This window comes from Oenanthe melanoleuca, chromosome 4A (genome assembly GCF_029582105.1).
Source record: "Oenanthe melanoleuca isolate GR-GAL-2019-014 chromosome 4A, OMel1.0, whole genome shotgun sequence".
NCBI classification, from domain to species: Eukaryota; Metazoa; Chordata; class Aves; order Passeriformes; family Muscicapidae; genus Oenanthe; species Oenanthe melanoleuca.
This window is the reverse complement of record NC_079338.1, coordinates 13229132-13246889: the sequence shown is the minus strand read 5'-3', so window position 1 is coordinate 13246889 and position 17758 is coordinate 13229132. Positions and strand designations below refer to the sequence as shown.

The 17758-nt window shown below is 41.1% G+C and overlaps 1 protein-coding gene and 1 non-coding gene across 2 annotated transcripts; both read left to right on the top strand.

Moving 5' to 3' along the window:
• Positions 1-3962: 3962 nt before the first annotated feature.
• On the top strand, positions 3963-14881 carry LOC130253153 (P2R1A-PPP2R2A-interacting phosphatase regulator 1-like). Its single transcript, XM_056491477.1, has 10 exons — positions 3963-4379; positions 4663-4741; positions 6023-6079; positions 6427-6470; positions 6550-6604; positions 6826-6927; positions 8219-8307; positions 8826-8890; positions 11182-11278; positions 12317-14881. The coding sequence occupies exons 1-10, from the start codon at positions 4264-4266 to the stop codon at positions 12465-12467; spliced, it is 855 nt and encodes a 284-aa protein (XP_056347452.1). The 5' UTR covers positions 3963-4263; the 3' UTR covers positions 12468-14881.
• Positions 12099-12238, top strand: LOC130253345 (small nucleolar RNA U109). The gene has a single exon (XR_008840545.1). It is a non-coding gene; the product is annotated as a small nucleolar RNA U109 (small nucleolar RNA).
• Positions 14882-17758: the final 2877 nt, after the last annotated feature.

Below are 17758 nucleotides of genomic sequence, written 5' to 3'. Positions count from 1 at the left end.
GTGAGGAGTGTGCTTGTTCTCCATAGCTCTGGCAGATTGGGGTGTGAGGAGTGTGCTCGTTCTCCACAGCTCTTGCACATTGGGGTGTGCGGAGTGTGCTCGTTCTACACGGCTCTGGCACATTGGGGTGTGTGGAGTGTGCTCGTTCTCCACAGCTCTGGCAGATTGGGGTGTGCGGAGTGTGCTCGTTCTCCACAGCTCTGGCAGATTGGGGTGTGAGGAGTGTGCTCGTTCTCCACAGCTCTTGCACATTGGGGTGTGCGGAGTGTGCTCGTTCTCCACAGCTCTGGCAGATTGGATTGTGTGGAGTGTGCTTGTTCTACAGAGCTCTGGCAGATTGGGGTGTGAGGAGTGTGCTTGTTCTCCACAGTTCTGGTAGATCTGAGCTGTCCAGAACGTGCTCTTTATCCAGAGTTCTGGCAGATTTGTGGTGTCCAGAGTGTGCTCGTTCTCCACAGCTCTGGCAGATTGGGGTGTGAGGAGTGTGCTCGTTCTACAGAGCTCTGGCACATTGAGGTGTGCAGAGTGTGCTTGTTCTACAGAGCTCTGGCACATTGGAGATGTGTGGAGTGTGCTTCTTCTCCACAGCTCTGGCAGATTGGGGTGTATGGAGTGTGCTTCTTCTCCACAGCTCTGGCAGATTGGGGTGTATGGAGTGTTCTCGTTCTGCCGAGCTCTGGCACATTGGAGATGTGTGGAGTGTGCTCATTCTCCACAGCTCTGGCACATTGGAGATGTGTGGAGTGTGCTCGTTCTACACAGCTTTGGCAGATTGGGGTGTGCGGAGTGTGCTCGTTCTCCACAGCTCTGGCAGATTTGAGGTGTCTGGAGTCTGCTCATTCTTCTCCAGATCTCTGGCAGATTGAGGTATGTGGAGTGTGCTTTTTCTCCACAGCTCTCACCAAGGACCACAGCACTGATCGCTACCTAGTGAAAATATTGTTTCTGAATTCACACCGTGCCGTTGTTGCTCACAGAAATACCAGTGGATGGTTCTGTGCAGGCCCAGACAGCTCCAGGAATAAAAAAGAAAACCAAATGTTTTCAAAATACTTCAATAGCTACATGTAGCCCTAGTTTATACCTAGATGAGGTTGTGGTGAAATAGGCTGGTCAATACCACGCTGGCTGGTGGACAGTGCTGAGGCTCCTAACCCTTGGGAAGAAGTGAGAATCTGGTTTGTCTTAACAGGGCATTATCTGTAGTCATAGAATGGTTTGGATTGGAAAGGACATTAAAAACCATTTTGATCCACCCTCCTGCCATGGGCTGGGACATCTTACACTATCCCAGGTTGGTCCAAGCCCTGTCCAGCCTGGCCTGGGACACTTCCAGGGATCCAGGGGCAGCCACAGCTTCTCTAGGCAACCTGTGGCAGGACCTCACCACCCTCACAGGGGAGAACTTCCTCCTAATATCCAATCTAAATCCCCTTGCTTTTGATTTGAAGCCATTCCCCCTTGTCCTGCCAATCCAGGCCCTTGTAAATAATCTCTCTCCATCTTTCTTGCAGACTTTCTTCAGGTACCAGAAGGCCACAATTAGGTCACCCCAAGCTTCTCTTCTCCAGGTTGAACAATCCCAATTGTCTTAGCCCTTCCTCATAAGAGAAGTGCTCCATCTTTTCATCTGTTTATAGTGAGAGTTTCAGGCAGTCTTTAGGAACAGAAATAACCAGAGAAAGAGGGTAGATTATAGAGAGCTAAAGCATTTTTTCATGGGCTCCATGCTTACTGATTTACCTAGGGTTGATGGCATTTTGTGACTGTGACTGTGTTTATTTCACCCACAGGGGTATTTCTCTGACACTATAAAATACCCCCCATCACCACCCACTTCATGCTCACCAGTCCGTGTGTATCACTGTACTCACATACCTCGTTCTCAGTCTCTGTTGCCCTTCTATGAATATCCATCCTTCACCTGTGTCCTTCCAAGGCTCTGTTTAACACGTTCTCTCCTTTTTTAACCCCTCTTGGTGCTGTTTATCTAACTCAACAACTTGTGATTTCCTCATTTCTATCATTCTGCTCCACAGCATGATTCTCCCAGATGCACGTCCCCTTTGCCTTATTACCCTCTTTGTTTGAGGGTCACCCTGACAGTCCCCAATTTTCTTTGGACATATATTCCCAATAAAGTTCTCTTGGCTACAGTAAATCCTGGTCAGACAGTGGGATGATGTGCCTGGCACTGGAAAATTTGAGGGCATGGAGCAGATGTTTCTGAGCTCTCAGCCATATTTTGGATGTTGTTGACTTTTTCCTTAACAGTATCCTGGTACATGGCATTTGAAGCTGTTTGCTGCCCTTAGTGGCAAGGACATAATATAATAACTCCACAATAAAAATAAATAGCAAAATCTACATAGTTTAGGGCTGTAGTCAGATCCTGCATGTGGCTTTTGTATTAAGAGAACCAGTATATTTTTGAGTAGATTTCCACTCAGAGCTAGAAGCTTTGCTAGGAACTTTCACTTGAATTGCCTTTTAGGCAATTCTAGCTGTGGAAAATGAAGGTATGGAAGCTATTCCAAGTTGTGAAATAGCACCAGACAAGGAGAAGGGTGCAGGTTCTGTAAAAGTGTCATATTGCTTTTAGAGAATTGTGGCAGTAAAAGGTGATTATAAAGTATATTCCTTTGGCAGCTGCAGATCTTAATTTTCCAGTGAATCAGACTCGTCATAATTATTAGAAATTAAGCAAAATTATTTAGATATTTATGTTCTCAGTCTTTGCAGGACATGGCAATTCTGTATCACCTCACAGAAGGGTGTCATTAAGGCTGTGATAGTCCATAGTGTAAGGGGCACCAGACTGTGAAAGGGATTTTTCCTCTGCACTAATACAAGATAAGGAATTTTTCTCTGAGTTTTTCAATATAAATACATATAGAAAAATCCCGTAAATATTTAAAATGTGATCTTGTGGGTTTTTAAACTCAACTCCAATGCATCTGTGTGCATGTCAGCACAAAGTTCTTCATTAATAGTATAATTTCAGTGAAAGAAATGTAAACATCAGCAAGAGTTGATGAGACACAGAGTCTCAGAATGTAGAAAAATGGAATGTGCTCAAGTCAGTCTTGATTAACAAAAAATGCAAGGAGGTACCATAATAAAATTAAGGGACAGAAACAAGTATTCTAATCTGTTTTCTAGCAGCAGCTACCTTCAATCATTTTAAAGTAAGAGAATAATTCATCTAAGCATGTTCACAACTAAGGTAGTTGAAAGGTTGAAAAATCCTAACTTTTCTGTCTTAACAGTTTCAACACCTAGCACTCTGGCAAAATAACTGTTTTATCTCGGGAGAGAATTAAGACCTTTTAAAATTTAGTGCTGAGAGAGAACCTGAAGCCCCCTGCTTGTAAGAGACAAGTATCTATGATGCAACTGTTACTGCAGAAAAATACTGTAAAACAAGCACAAACTTTGATGCTTTGATCACTTGGAGTGGGTTTGCCCAGGTCAGCCCGAATACAGGCAACACCTAGGATAAGTTCTCATAACGAATTTTACGGCAGATTTCTGAAAGCTGAGCAGACTCCTATTGCAATCAAAGCCCTGGTGCGTGCTTTAGCAGCTAGGGAAGGCTGGGGAGAAAACTGGGAAAGCCAGCGGGACTTAGGTCCGAGAGGACCTAATCCTGAAGAAAGTTGTAAAACCTTTTCCCCGCTAGGTCGGGAAAAGGCGCCGGGTTTGTGGCCCGGGTGGGACTCGAACCCGGGTCCTCCTCCAGGGCACGCCCCCGCAGCGCGCGCGTCCTAGCGACCGTTGCGGCGTTTCAAACGCACGCACGCTCCTCCCGCAGCCAATCAGCGCGCGCGCCGCCCCCGGGGGCTGTCGGGAGCGCTCGGGCCGCCGAAGCAGTGCCGGGGTGCGGAGCCACTGCGCATGCACCGTGCGAGGCGGGCGGTGCTGCCTGCGCCCCGATCCCCGCGCATGCGCATTGCGCGGCGGCGGCGGGCGCGGAGCGCGGTCGGCACCGAGGGAAGCACCGGGAGCACTCGCACCGCTTTCGCGGGCACCGGCACCGGCAGCAGCCGCTGGAGGAATTGGCCGCCCCCGGGCAGCCCCCGGGATGCGGCGCTGCTGCGGCCGCCCCCCCCGCCGGGCCCGGCGCGCCCCCGGGCTGAGCCCGCGGCGCCGCCCGCGGGGCCTGTAGGGCCGGGGCAGCGGCGGCCTGAGGAGCCGCGGCGGCCGCCGGCGGTGAATGGGCGCCGCGGCGGGGCGGGAGGAGCCGGAGCCGCCGCCGCCGCGATGGCTCAGGAGAAGATGGAGCTGGACCTGGAGCTGCCGCCGGGGAGCGCCGCGGCCCCGGGCGACGGCGGCGGCCTGAGGCGGTCGAACAGCGCCCCGCTCATCCACGGGCTCAGGTGAGGGGCCCGGGGCGCTCGGCTCATCGCGCCCTGGGGTCGCCGCTGCCGCCTCGGCCAGGCCCGGGCTCCCTCAGCGGCCTGTGCATCGTGTCCCTTGTCCCGCGGGGCCGGGGCCACCAGTGCCTCTTGTCCCCTCTCGCCTCACGGAAGGTGCTCCTTTTCAAATAAAATTATGTTTTCAGCACTCTGGAGGGTGCAGCGCGTGTCACAGCACTGTGGTGCTTTAAGTAAAGCGCATCCAAAAAAGCTCTTCGTAAAACTTTGTTTTCTCCCCCTGCAGTGACAACTCCCAGGTGTTTCAGCCTTACGTGTTGCGGACTCGCAGGAACAGCACAACAGTTATGAGCCGTCATGGAATGGTGAGGAATCTTAAGCATGTCATGTTTGCACACAAGAAGGAATAACTGGAGTAGAGAAATGAAGTTAAACTTGACTTGTATTTGCACTAAGTATCCTAGCAAGCTTCCAAGCTGCAGAATAAGCATTTTTCACCTCTAACTGCAACCTGTAATGAAATAATACTGGTGTATTGACTGTGTGTCCCCAAGATGACAAGAGCAGTTGACATTATATGTGACTCCCCATATAAAGTCCAGTTTTAAAGTTAATTTAAGCCTGTGTGTTAAAAGAGTAAAATACAGTCAGAATTAAAAGTCTTTAAAGGGTGCTTTGTTGTGAAAATGGACAAGGGAGTCCCAGTTTTTTGTTGACCTGTCTGACAAAGTGCTCTTTTTTCACAAAGACAGAACACTAGACTTCAGAAAATCACTGAAAGAAGAGGAATTTACTCGTTGCTCTCTGTTATAAGTCTGGTAGTGTACACTACTGCAGTTTAACATTTCAAAGATGTTGCATTTCTTTTTTTCTACCCTCTCCTTGTCAGGTGAGGGATTTATGTGCTCCTTCCACTGAAATTTTTCTGTCTCGTTTGAGGGTAATGAAGATTAAATATTGCTTTTCTCAAAACCTCAAAGTCCTGACATAAGTTTCCTCTATTTCCTCTGTTAGGAAAGCTGGCAGAGATTTTTAATTCAAAGTCTTCTGTTGTGAGATTTCTTAAGAATCCAGAATTTTGGAGCTCATCAGTAGGTGTGATATTAGACATGTGACCATCCTGAGTGGGAACTCTTGGCCATTTATATATGATCTTAGAATTAGATGCATAAAATTGCACAAAGTTGAAAAACTGCAGAAGTTAAGCTTTAGAGAGTGTTGTTCAAGACTGAGTTGAAGCACGGAGATTTCTCCTTTACAATAGCCAGGAGGTTGAGTAAGGTGTCCTACAGAGGTTTGTCATATCCTGGGCAGTGGGGAAATGTGTAATGGTCACAGTTTCATTTGTAGTATCTCTCTTGTCTAAATGGCATCTGTAGCTATTTGTGCACTTGAGATGCTGAGTAGTATCTGCCTGCAAGTCAGATCCGTGCCACTTGCTGAGTGATACAAGGAATCTCTAAGTGGTAAAGCAAGTCTTTTCTCTTGAAGGTCAGTGTTTGCTTTTTTTGCAACATTGTTTGAGTCATCCACATGCAGTTGTGCAGCTCATTTTGAATTCCCTAAGAATGTAGTTGATGGTAAATAGTGTGTATGCAAGCAGTTATATGTGATTTAATCATTGTGGCTGTCACTTTGTTTTCCAGTTCTTGTCATCATCTCCTATTCGTATTCCTAGCAGCCGACTTCATCAGATCAGAAGAGTAAGTGGAGTTTTTATCTGTGTATTCAGTAACTGAATGAAAAGTATATGATTTTGAAGTAGTTGCGCAGGTTTCTTTCATACTGAGTTTTTTAGGTACTAAAAAAACTAAAGAAAACTGAATATTTCTTAAGACTTAATTTCAACAAGGAGGTGGCCTTGCCAGGCTTATTGTTGTGTTTAAGCTACCTTGCATTTTAGAAGTATTTCGTTTGAAAGAAGCAATGAGCTGGACTGGTGGCTGCCCTGTCTTTCTGTAGTGGTTCTGCTGTTCATATTTCAATCCTGATGGCAAATAATGAAATGATGAAATGTTATGGGAAAACTTATGACATTTATCTCTTGCAGGAGGAAGGAGTGGATTTAATGAACAGAGAAGCAGCACATGAAAGGTGAGTGTTCTTAGAAAAGGTGATAAAATAGCCAGAGTTATCCTCTTTGTAGCTACTGATGGGGTTTTTTGTATTCTAGGGAAGTGCAGACAGCAATGCAGATAAGCCAGTCATGGGAGGAAAGCTTGAGCCTGGTAATCTTTTTATAGATGTTTCCTATTTAATTCTACTTTTACACTCAAATGTCGAATTTAAGGGAAAGAGAGGAATTAACTGTGAAAATAATTTAAGAAGAATTTAAGCTCATCTGCTTTAGCTACTTTGTGCATTTGACCCAATGACTTTCCATTAGAAGGTTGTGCCTTGGATTTCAAGGTCCTGTGCCAGTGTTAAATATGAAACCTTGTATTCACAGAGCGACAATGACTTGGACAAGTCTGAGAAATCTTTTTCCCCAAAGAGAATAGACTTCATTCCAGTTTCTCCTGCACCTTCACCTACAAGAGGAATAGGAAAGGTAGGATAAGAGAAATACCAAGCTGAGACAATGTTTCAGAATTCTAGACCAAGCTGAATTCTCAAGATGTGTAACTTCACAAGTTGTTCAACAGTTTAAAAAGCCTCTGAACAACACAACTGAACAAGCACCAAAAAAGCCAAATCCATATTTTGTTGGTTTCTTAGAATCAAATGGTTGCCATCTGGGAGCCTGCAGAGTTTAAGCAGTGAAACACTGGATGTTTTCAGTTACTGCTGTTTGTGCAGTGTTCCAGTGGGTTGGTGTTCTGCTTCTAGGGAAGCTGGAAGAGGTCATGAAAATAGTCATAGACAGGACCTCCAGGTATGGAAGTGGGGGGATTTTGGGGAAGAAGCACCAAAATTGAGCTGCAAATCTGTGTGGTGAGAGATTAATATGTGTCCATCAGTTATGGAAAGGAAGGCACAAATGCACTCTGAAGGAGGATTTGGGTGGATTGAACTCATTCTGAAAAATGGTGGCAGATGCCAGAGAAAGAGGTGGCTGTTAGATAACTACTTTTCTAGTGAGAATTGGAAAACTGAAATGTAGCACAGAGAAACTGGCCTCTGGGTTTAAAGATGATCTGCTTGACCCTGTTTGCACCCTCTTGTATGATTCTACTTTTGTACAAAAAAGGAGTGATCTGTGTGCTCCTACCAGATTGGTGCATGTAACAGCCATGTATGAGTGCTGGGTAGATGTGTTCCTGGGAAAACACTGATGCTGGCAGATGGTCCTGTACCTTTGGAATTCTGACTATAAAGCACTAGCAGATAACTTGACAGAAGGATTTTTGTGTTTAGGTAGAAGCATTTATGAGCTAAGCTCAAATCAGCTGCAGAATCACAGAGCTAAATATCCTGTTTTACTCTGGAATATTGTCAGTTTTCAGGTCAGATGTATTTTGAGTAAACTCAACTTGTTTATTTAACAAGCCCCTTTAAAGAAGTAAGTCCTGAGTACTCTACTGCTGTTTCTAAATGTAACAAAGCACAGAAACAATTCTCTTATTTAGAGAACAGTGTCTATTTCAATTTTGCTTCTCTCATAAGTTTCAGTTTTAGCTTAATCTGAGCAGAATTGAATGGGCTAGTATGTTTTTGTAAATTAAGTTTTAATACTTGTAAGATTGTATTTGATAATCTGTGTAATCTGTTGCTAGCTTTTCTTTAAGAATAAAAAGGGAATAGAAGAGGAGATGTTTGTTTTGTTTTGGAGGGTGGAGTGTAACATCTGAATATTTCAAAGGAAATTCTGAACTGTTTTCATTTGAACTTTCTTCCTGCAGCAATGTTTTTCACCATCATTGCAAATGTTTGTGAGCAGTAATGGATTACCTCCAAGCCCTATTCCCAGCCCAACAAGGCGATTCTGCAAGTAAGTGATGAGTGTCAATTGTGCTAATATTGTAATTTAAGCCAAAGATTAATTAAAGTTGATGTTAAGGCATTAAAAGAGACTTCAGTTTTTGCAGAAGCATTGCCACATAAAAATGAAAGTTTGACCTTTACCAATGGCAGCTTTATGTGTGTACTCTTACAGAGCATGTGTCAACTTTAAACTAGACTTGGTAACTTGAGGGGAAGTTCTTGGGTGTTTCAAATTAACTCTGTCAGCGGATTAGTTTTATAAAATTATGCTACAAAGTTTCAAAAAGGATTGAAATGAGAATGTGATTCACAAAGGGAAGGAGAAAACCTTAGAAAATCTACTACAACTTTGTGTGGCAGGTAATCTGCTCTAATAGGCACCCCTTATTTGTTATCTATGTATTTAGATTCCAGAAGAATTCCAGTTGTGCAGGAATAGTTTTGAAGAGTGCTTCATATGTTGAGGTGTTGATTTGATGCAAACTGGAACCTTTATAGGCCTGACTCTCAGTGTTCTCCTTTCAGCAGGAGGAGTCAAAGTCCAATCAACTGCATCAGGCCCAGTGTTCTTGGCCCAATTAAAAGAAAAGGTATGTGTATTTACCCTACCATTTGTTTTCATATGGATATAGTTTTCTAGCTGGATACATTTTTTGTTATTCTGTAAATATAATGCACTTGTATCCACAGTGAACTGGAATTTGCCAGGTATAACTTAAAAATACAATGTAAAGTAGCTAGGAAGTAACACAGGAATGGGAAACTTAAAAAACAGCTGCTGCTTGACAGAGGCAAACTTTATTATACATCAAATTAAATGTCAGCTTACAAATGCTTATAACATTCCTACAAGTACCACTGAACAGTGCACACCCTTCAGATCATCTTAGGAATGTTGCTTATCATGCAGTATCTTCTAAACTTAGTACTGAATGTTTGTTTTCACTCTGAAAGTTCAGAAGGTGAGTGTTTAGAGAAATAGACTAGATCAGTGCCCTTTCCTCCTGAAGGGGAAAAATGCATTCTTTCCTGGAACTGTTCCATGTTAGAGATTTTCAAGTAGCATCCCCAATGAAATCTCCGTAGTAGAGCTGTAAGAATGAGAAATTCTTAAAGTGTGCCTTTAGCTCTGCTTTTCCTTTCTGCTTTTTATTTTTTTTAATTTAGACATTCTTAACTGCATCAAAAATGTCCTTTTATTGTACAAGACTTACATTTAGGCTTTTTGAAAAGTTACTGGTTGTTGTTTGGCTTTTTTTTTTTTTTTTTTTTTTTTTAGTATTGCTTGTTCTGTCAGATAAAGAACATTGTCTAACTGATACTAATTTGACAAAAGAAACAAGTTTTCTCATAGATATCAATTCTATCTTGGCTTTTATTTTCTGTGAATTTTAGAGGCACTAAAATTGAACAAAAGTTTATTAAGCTGAATGATCAATAAGGAACAAATATCCACACTTACACTTTACACAAATTGTAAAAGCAGAGTAGGTAGAGAGAGTTTCCTCACTGAATCCATGTGCTCCCATGGAGCAACTTCTACAAAGTGGAGATACAAGTTTTCCTTATGTGAACTATCAAAAATTTTTCAAAAACACTGCCTAATTTTGAAGCATCTTATCCATTTAAATGAACTTACTTTTTTTCCCTAAATATGTGGTCCTGTTTTTTTCTGAATTTCAGCAGTAAATTTATAGTAGGAGAAGGAAAGCCATGAACTGAAGAACTTTTCACTGCCATAGGGAGTTAATATTGGTGGACTCTGCAATGTGTTGTAGCAGTGCAGATTTGTCTCTGTGAAATTTAAGGGGCAAAAGTGTTACCTAAGTTGGTGTTTTGTTCATTTTTCTACAAGACCAAATATTTCATAAATGTTTTTTGCCCATTCTGCTTGCTAGAAGCAGTTATTCCTTGCTTTAAGACAGGAATGTATCCCTGTGGGCTGAAGGAAATGAATGTTTTGAAAGTTACCAGTCTTCTATAAGATGTAGCAGTGTGATACAGTCTATATAATTTTGTTGCAGAATGTATAGACTGGTTTGCTATAATGCTTAACCTCTGTGAGGTTTTCAAACCAACACTGCAACTACTGCAAAGTGTTGTAAAAGCCTGAAAAATTATTACCATTTTATGCTTTTTTATTCCCAAAATAAGAATGAAAATACACTGTAGGTGAGAGGGTTTTCTTTTTCTTTCATTTTTTTTTTATTTTCAAGTTCATAATATTTTCAATTGTCTGTTGTAAAGAAGCTGTTAGTGAGCCAGCTCATTCACACAGCAGATTGTACTAAACAGATTACATCAATTCTCCCCATCATATTTAGTCTCTTAATGTCTGTAGATGGTTACAGGTACAAAGAAAGTCTGATCCATGATGAGTAAGTGGAAATGCTTCCACTTGACAGATTTATTCCTTTCAGCTTTCCTGTAAAAATGTACCCATGCATCAGATTTCATTGTACAGGGTAGGGTGAAACTGAACCCAGCTGTCATTCTTATTTTCATAATTACAATTTTAAACTTCATATTTTAATTTAAGTCAGTTACCTCAGCTGTTTACTTAAAACTAAGTCACAGTAATTAGTTTGCTTTAGATTGTTTTGTCTGATTGCAGTACAAGTAACAGGTTTGATGTCTTTGAGATCATTGTAGCCTCTCAGATGCTGCTGAAGTTTTAGCAAAGGATGGACTGGATGGTCTAACAACAGCTATCATCAAATTAATGTCTTAGCCAGGTGCTTGGTTGGCTGAATTAGAGAACTTGTGTTACAAATGCAACCTTGGAATGTTGTAGGTCAACCCTCTCTTTTACAGCAGACAGATATTAAATAGATATTCCAGAGACTCAAGTGAGTTTGATTATTTGTGCTGTTTTCCTTAGGTGAAATGGAAACTGAAAGTCAGCCAAAGAGACTTTTCCAAGGAACAACCAACATGCTTTCTCCAGATGTTACACATCTGACAGATCTCAGTTCATGGTAAAATATTACATGTGCCCTGAAATGCCAAAACAGGGAATGTGCATTTATCACAAGCTTTCTAGTTTTTTTTTTTTTCCCCAGGAAAAAAATTCTTCGTGTGTACCTTGTGGATGTGTATTAATGGGAGCTGTCCTGTGGTAGTATCCTGTGGCAATTGTCCTCCTTTGATCAATTCTTCCTGAACAGACTCTAGCCTAGATTTTGTGTATCAAATCTTTTACACTGAATATAATTATTACAAACCCCTGTTAATTCATGAGCAAAGTTACTTTGCTTCATTATTACAGTATGTTGTAGGTAGTATCTGTGTCACTTCACTGAATGCTTAGAAAATGTGTGTGGGTACTTAATTGTTCTTGTCCTTAAGTTCATGATTTTTAGAGTTAAGTTATCTTTATTACAACCATAAAATAGCAAGTTCTTTTGTGTTGAGTCAGATATTAAGTATTCAAAAATATCAATTGTTTTTACAACTAATTACAATTATTGTAATTTCAGTTTACCTACAGACTTGAAACTGCCTGGATGTTTTTTTTCCATGTTGCTTCCCCCTAAATTGCAAAAGCATTAATGTATGTGCCCTCTGGGATCTTGTATCTAGACTTTGAAATCCGAACACAGGAGTTCTGTGAGAAAAATAGGTCTCAATCTTGCTTTGAGTAGTGCTGTGTTAAAGAGCATACTGACTAATTAATGACATGTTTTCTGCATTGCTGATTAATTTATTTTTTTCCTTTATTATAGGCTTTTAAGGTTTTATACATATTTGTTGTCATCTCCTTTCTACGTGTGATTAAAATCAGCTTCATAGTTTATTCTGCATGTTAAACCCAGTAATTCTGCTTCCCATTCCCATGAGGAGCATGAATACCTCTAACATGCTACAGAAAACAAGGAGTTTTCAGGGCTGCCAGTCTTGCAGTAAAGACTGAGTGGTAGTATAGGTCTCCTACAATTCCTGTCCAAGGGGGAAGCATGTCAGCTTTGTTCAGATCCTCCTGCCTCTGCACTAAAGGACCTTTTTCCCTTCCCCAGCCTGTCCTCGGATATTCTCGACGGGAGTAGCAGCAGTGTTGGCTCTTCCTCTGACTCCCTGACTAAAGGCAGCATCACCACGGAGTCTCCAGTGCCCTGCTCCAACTCCTGCTCCTCCTTCATTCTGATGGATGACTTCTCACCCAAGTGACTTTACCAAGTCTGGAGTCAGTGTCTGGCTGTGCTGTCCCCTTCCTGTACACTCGTACAGAGAAATGAACTCTGATCCTTGAACCATTCATATGAGGTTTATTAAAAGGAAAAATTGTTGTTACTGTAATCCTTGGCTACTTTCCAGTGATTTTTTTAATTTATCCATTTAATGGACATTGTAGACCATATTAATGTCTGGTTTTGCGAATTTATTTTTTAAACAAGATGTCTGCTGATATTATACTAACTTTTGCTTTCAGGAACTTGCATACACTTTTTGATTCCAGGAATAGGTATCTACCTACTAGTGTTGCAATTTTTAGGAATGTACTTCTATCATTATCATGGTCACTATGTCTAGGGAAATAACTTGGTTTGGAAGGATTTGAAAATACTAATTTATTCTCTGGCACTTCTACTATTGAGTAAAATTATTCTTGCTTTTTTTTTTTTTTTTTTTTTTTAAAGTCACTAGCCTCAAATTCCTTTATGGAAGGGAGAAAAAATATTTTATTTTCTTAGTGCTGCTAGTCATTTTTATGAATTCATTTACAGAAGACCACATTGGGTGTGGAAATCTCACTCTATTACATTAAACTAAGAACCCCACAGCAGAATAATTAATGACTGTCACTTTTGCCATCAGTGAAGAAATAATAGTACTCTGCAGACATGATTAAATTAGCTGCATAGTTCTCTTCCCAGAACATTTGTCCTACAGATTGTATGAAATAAGGTCATTATTCAGCAAGATTTGGCCAGGAAAAATTAATCCACACCTCGATTGAAGACATACAGTGCAGATAACTAAGTTAATTAAACTACTGTGTAGGAGAACCATGTATGGCACCGTCGATGTCTCCTGTGGCATTGAGGTCATAAGTATTTTTGTGCCTTAGGGGACATTGTTACAAAATTATGGAATGTAAACCAGAGGGGTGGGTGGGGAAAGTCCTTGTGTACAGCTTGTTTATAGAGTGCTTACCCAAGTCTGTCGGCGGTGCTGCTTCCCTTAATGTTCCTTTCTGAGGTGTGGAGGTGCTGGGGCAGCCCCAGCTCCGAGGGCAGCCAAGGTGAGACAGACCCTTTGCAGCTGCTCCGGGCTGAGTTTGGCCCTTTCTTGGTCATGAGCAGAGCAAACAGCTCAGCAAACGTTCTGTTCCTAAGGAAAGGCTTTGGATTGGAGATGAGCTCTGCAAATTGCTTGGTGAAGGAGTTCCCTTTGAGTTATGAGTAGTCTTGATACAGTACCTTGGTCAGTCTGAGGTAGGAACAGATATTTTACTTTTTAAAGACTATAACGGGGCAAAATAAATCCGTTTGTAATCTACTGTGTTATGCTATTTATTATTTATAACTCTGTAAAAAGTCTGTGGTGATGAATTATAGTATTTTTTTATGATTGAATAAGTTTTTTATGTTCAGTAATTGCTGGCTGGTTTGTATTTAATACGCAACATTGTCTGCCAGAATCATAAGCTTCCATTTTTGAATGTTTGTAACATAAATGCTTTTGTTACCTAAAAGTACAACTTGTGATCTTTCTGAAAGAAAATAGCACTGAATTTAAAGTAAGATTATGTGCTTTAGATGTGAGCACAATCTCTGGCAATACTGTCTGGCTAAAAGGGGAGGGGGAGAACCATAGTTTTTTCTGTTCTGAAGAAGCCGTTGGGTATCCAGAAGACATGTACATACCAGATTATTTTTAAAAGTGTTTCCATTAAATTGTAAGAAGTACCAGAATGGGCCAACAGTGGCACTATTATTTGTATGATCATTTCCACCTGTGGAGCATTAGTTCCCCACTTCAAATAAATGTGCATATTGTAAAATATTGTCCATTGGTGCCATTTTTAAACGAGCTCTACAGTATTGAATGTTAATTTTGTTTGTATATGCACAGTGCTATTTCTTGAATTTTTGATGTCTTAAGTCGCTTAATTTTTTTTTATTCATGCCTGTATCTTCTCTGCCTCTTGGTGCTTAAAGAGGGCTGCTTTTCCATTTGCAAAATATTGATAAAGAGTCTGTGATAAAATCCAACCCCGTTACCTGTGCCCTGGTTCCCTTCTACCATGCTTTTACTGGTACTGTGATTTGGAAACCTGAGCAAGGGGTGGCAGGAGGGGGCAACCTATTGCATGCTTTCTTTAACCTGAGAAGAGCATAGCTATTGCTTAATTTTGGCTGATTTACTGTACAATTGATGTATTCCAGATTTGTTTGTTAGTGGAGAGTCCTATCTGAGTGCTGGCCTCTGTAAACATTCGAATGTAAGCTGCATAAAGCGAGCGCACAAATAGTCACTCTTGTTACAGCAGTTTTTTGTAGTGTTCTGGCTATTCCCCACTCTTGGAAGGTCTTGTGAAAGACATTGCTCTTTTATAAAATATATTCGTAATGCACACACTCGCTGTGTCTGTTGTTTCAGATCGAATGGGTGTCCCTGTGTAACAGGCCCGAGGTAGGTCCGGTTCACTTTCACACAATTTATTTATTTTGAAAGTTTTCCAATATGCTGATTATTGATACTTGCACTAAAATGCATTTGAGTTGCTGCTGCTTACAGGGTTCACTGATATTGTAGCATACTCTGACTAAAAGTTGCATTTCTGGATTTGTTACCTGCCTTGTTTGGGGGAATTAGACCAGTTGGGAAAGAAGGCCGGCTCGTGCTGGTAGTCAGCTCTAATGTACAACTATTGACATTTAACAACAGTTTTTTATGACTTCCCCAGACTTATTTCTGCTGAATTGCCATGATGAGAGTCTGAGAATTCCTGTCTTTTCCCCACTTCCTTCTTTTTATAAGGGATCATTAGTGTATATCTGTTGCTGAGAATCACAGTGCTGAGTTACCTTTAATGTTGTAATTGAGAACTAAGATAAAATACCTGTATGATTCAAGCAGCATTTTAGAGGGACTATTTTTAATATGTTAATTAGCACAGCATTACAGCAATGGTCTTTGTACAGCTCATTGACCAGCACTGCCTTTAGATCATATCCAGAGCACGCTGAATCCTCATTTCATGGGCTTAAAATGCTGGAAGGATTTTACCAATGGTTTAGAAAAATGTGTGTGTCAGCTGTGGAACTCTGTATGTTTTGATAATATCAAGTGTTCTGCATCAGGAAATGGATCACAGTGTGCATGTTTCATTCTCCTTCATTGAATTTCAAATTGGAGGATCATGGGCCCAAAAGCCTGTATTTAAGGGGCTGTTTTTCTGACTGTGTGTGATTAAATACTTTCTCCTACAATGAAAGTAATTAAACTGTCAGTGGGTGAGGATGTAAATCTGAGTCCTGCAGACTTTATTGGAAAACTCATTCTTGAAAGGCTCGAGGAATTCTATGCTGCATAAAAACACTGAAGCAGGATCTTAAAAAAAAAAATATTTTGGAAGTCATGATAAAAATAAAGAACTCATTTTAACAAATCAAAATGCTAAAAACATTTTAAATGCAAGGCTTTAGCCTGGCATGTTTCTCCAGGCAAGTCCATGTTGGGGGATGTTTGCAGAGGTGAACTTGAGCAGGCAGATTTGGAGCTGAGGTTCTAGTGCACAAACACAATAGACTGGCTCAGAGGAATTATTTTTTGCAAATATTCACATTCTTATCTGTAGACCCTGCTAATATATTGTGTGACAACAAAGATGAGAACTTGTTTTTCCTGGAAGGGATTTAATCAGCATATAATTTTCCTGGTTACTTCATAATAAAAAAAGCTTTGCATTAATATGAGTTCAAGAATTTCATGAAGTCATAGGCCTGTTGCATTTACTTTTTTGGAGTAAAGGCCAAGAAATATTTTTGGAGATATACAAACTGCCCCTTGTAGTCCATGGCTATTACATGAATGGCAGCTGTCCATAGTAGATGGAAAGGAACTTTGCCTATCCTTGAGTATTTTAGTCTCTCTTGAGGCTTGTTGAATAATCCTTAGCAAATTCAGTGTAAGATGGGTCACTGGAGGTACCAGAAGACCCAGTCAGAAGGAAGTAGTGACTTGCTCCCCTAATTATAAATTTAGAGTTGTAGCCTTGAGTTAATCTTACCCATCTAATTTTCAAAGGAACAATGCGTTTTTCATTTCATTTCATCATTCATTTCATTTTTTGCTGAGACTTTTCATGGGGGCCTGCCCTGTTCAGACTTAGAGGAAAAGGCTCCTTGTGGGCAAGTCTGGGGCTCTTTTGCTTAATCCACTCCAAAAAGAGGGAGCTGTGCTTGCCCATCAGAATTGGAGTAGCATTGTCTCAGTTCCAGCTGGTTTTGGAGAGGGCAGAGATTTGTTGTTTGGGTTTCCTTAAGGGCTGGTTATCTAATTCCCAGAGGTCCCTATAAGGACCTTTGTCATCAGGCTAAAATCAGAAATAGATCTTTTTTAGGGCAAGGCTGTTTTCTGAAGGAGTAATTGTGCTTCAGAGCTGGTTCAAGGGTGGCATCCAGGGTTTGCTCCCTGCTGCAGGGACAGGGCTGCTGTTCCTATAAATGCAAAGGCACAGAAGCCACTGTAAAGTGTCCCTGCACCTCAAGGCTATTCCTTCATCCCTTTAGAGTAGACTGGGCACTTGCAGGAAGTCTCTTGTTTCAATCCAACCCCTTTCTGCATTCAAGCTGCTTTTTATTACTTGCTCTTAGATCTTAAAGCCTTTTGGTTTGAGTCTTGCCTCTGATTAGCATGCCAGGGCCAGCATTTACTTTTTAAACCTGGAGCAATTTGGTTTGTTGTTCTTGCTTTATAAAGTTTGGAGGTGGGTTCTTGCTATTAACAAAGAATGCATGTTAGCTTGGAAGATCACAAAAGGTTTTGGGGGTTTAAAAGAAATGAGACCTGAAAACACAGAATAAAGAAATGCCTATTTTTAGTGAACCAATTTGGCTGGTTTGATACCAGGTTCTTTCTCTAAACACAGGCAAGAGTCTTTTGAGCATATTTTTAGTAGCAGCAACAAAACCCAATGTGCTTCCACCTCCAAAGTCTTCTTACTGTAAATTAAGAATTTATTACTGAAAGACTCCAAGATTTTTCATCTCTAGCCAGCCAGGCCAGGTCTCTCTCAGTCTCTGCCTAAGTTTGCAGTAACAGTCCCTGTGATTCACCAGGCTGTCAAGCAGTTCCTATCTGTCCAAAAAGCATCATCTCACCCTGTACAAGAGTTCTGACACTCTTGTTCTTCTTTGGCTTATTTCTGAGGGCCATAAAATTTTATTACCTTTTATACAAACACAATTATTATTTACTCTTAATTACTATAGGTTGCTTATCTTACTGAA

Excerpts from the sequence above, each read along its gene's own strand:
- LOC130253153 (XM_056491477.1), top strand. The coding sequence starts at position 4,264 with ATGGCTCAGGAGAAGATGGAGCTGGACCTGGAGCTGCCGCCGGGGAGC. Across the intron at positions 4,742-6,022 it reads TTATGAGCCGTCATGGAATG|TTCTTGTCATCATCTCCTAT; the intron begins GTGAGGAATCTT and ends TTTGTTTTCCAG. Across the intron at positions 6,928-8,218 it reads CTACAAGAGGAATAGGAAAG|CAATGTTTTTCACCATCATT; the intron begins GTAGGATAAGAG and ends TTCTTCCTGCAG.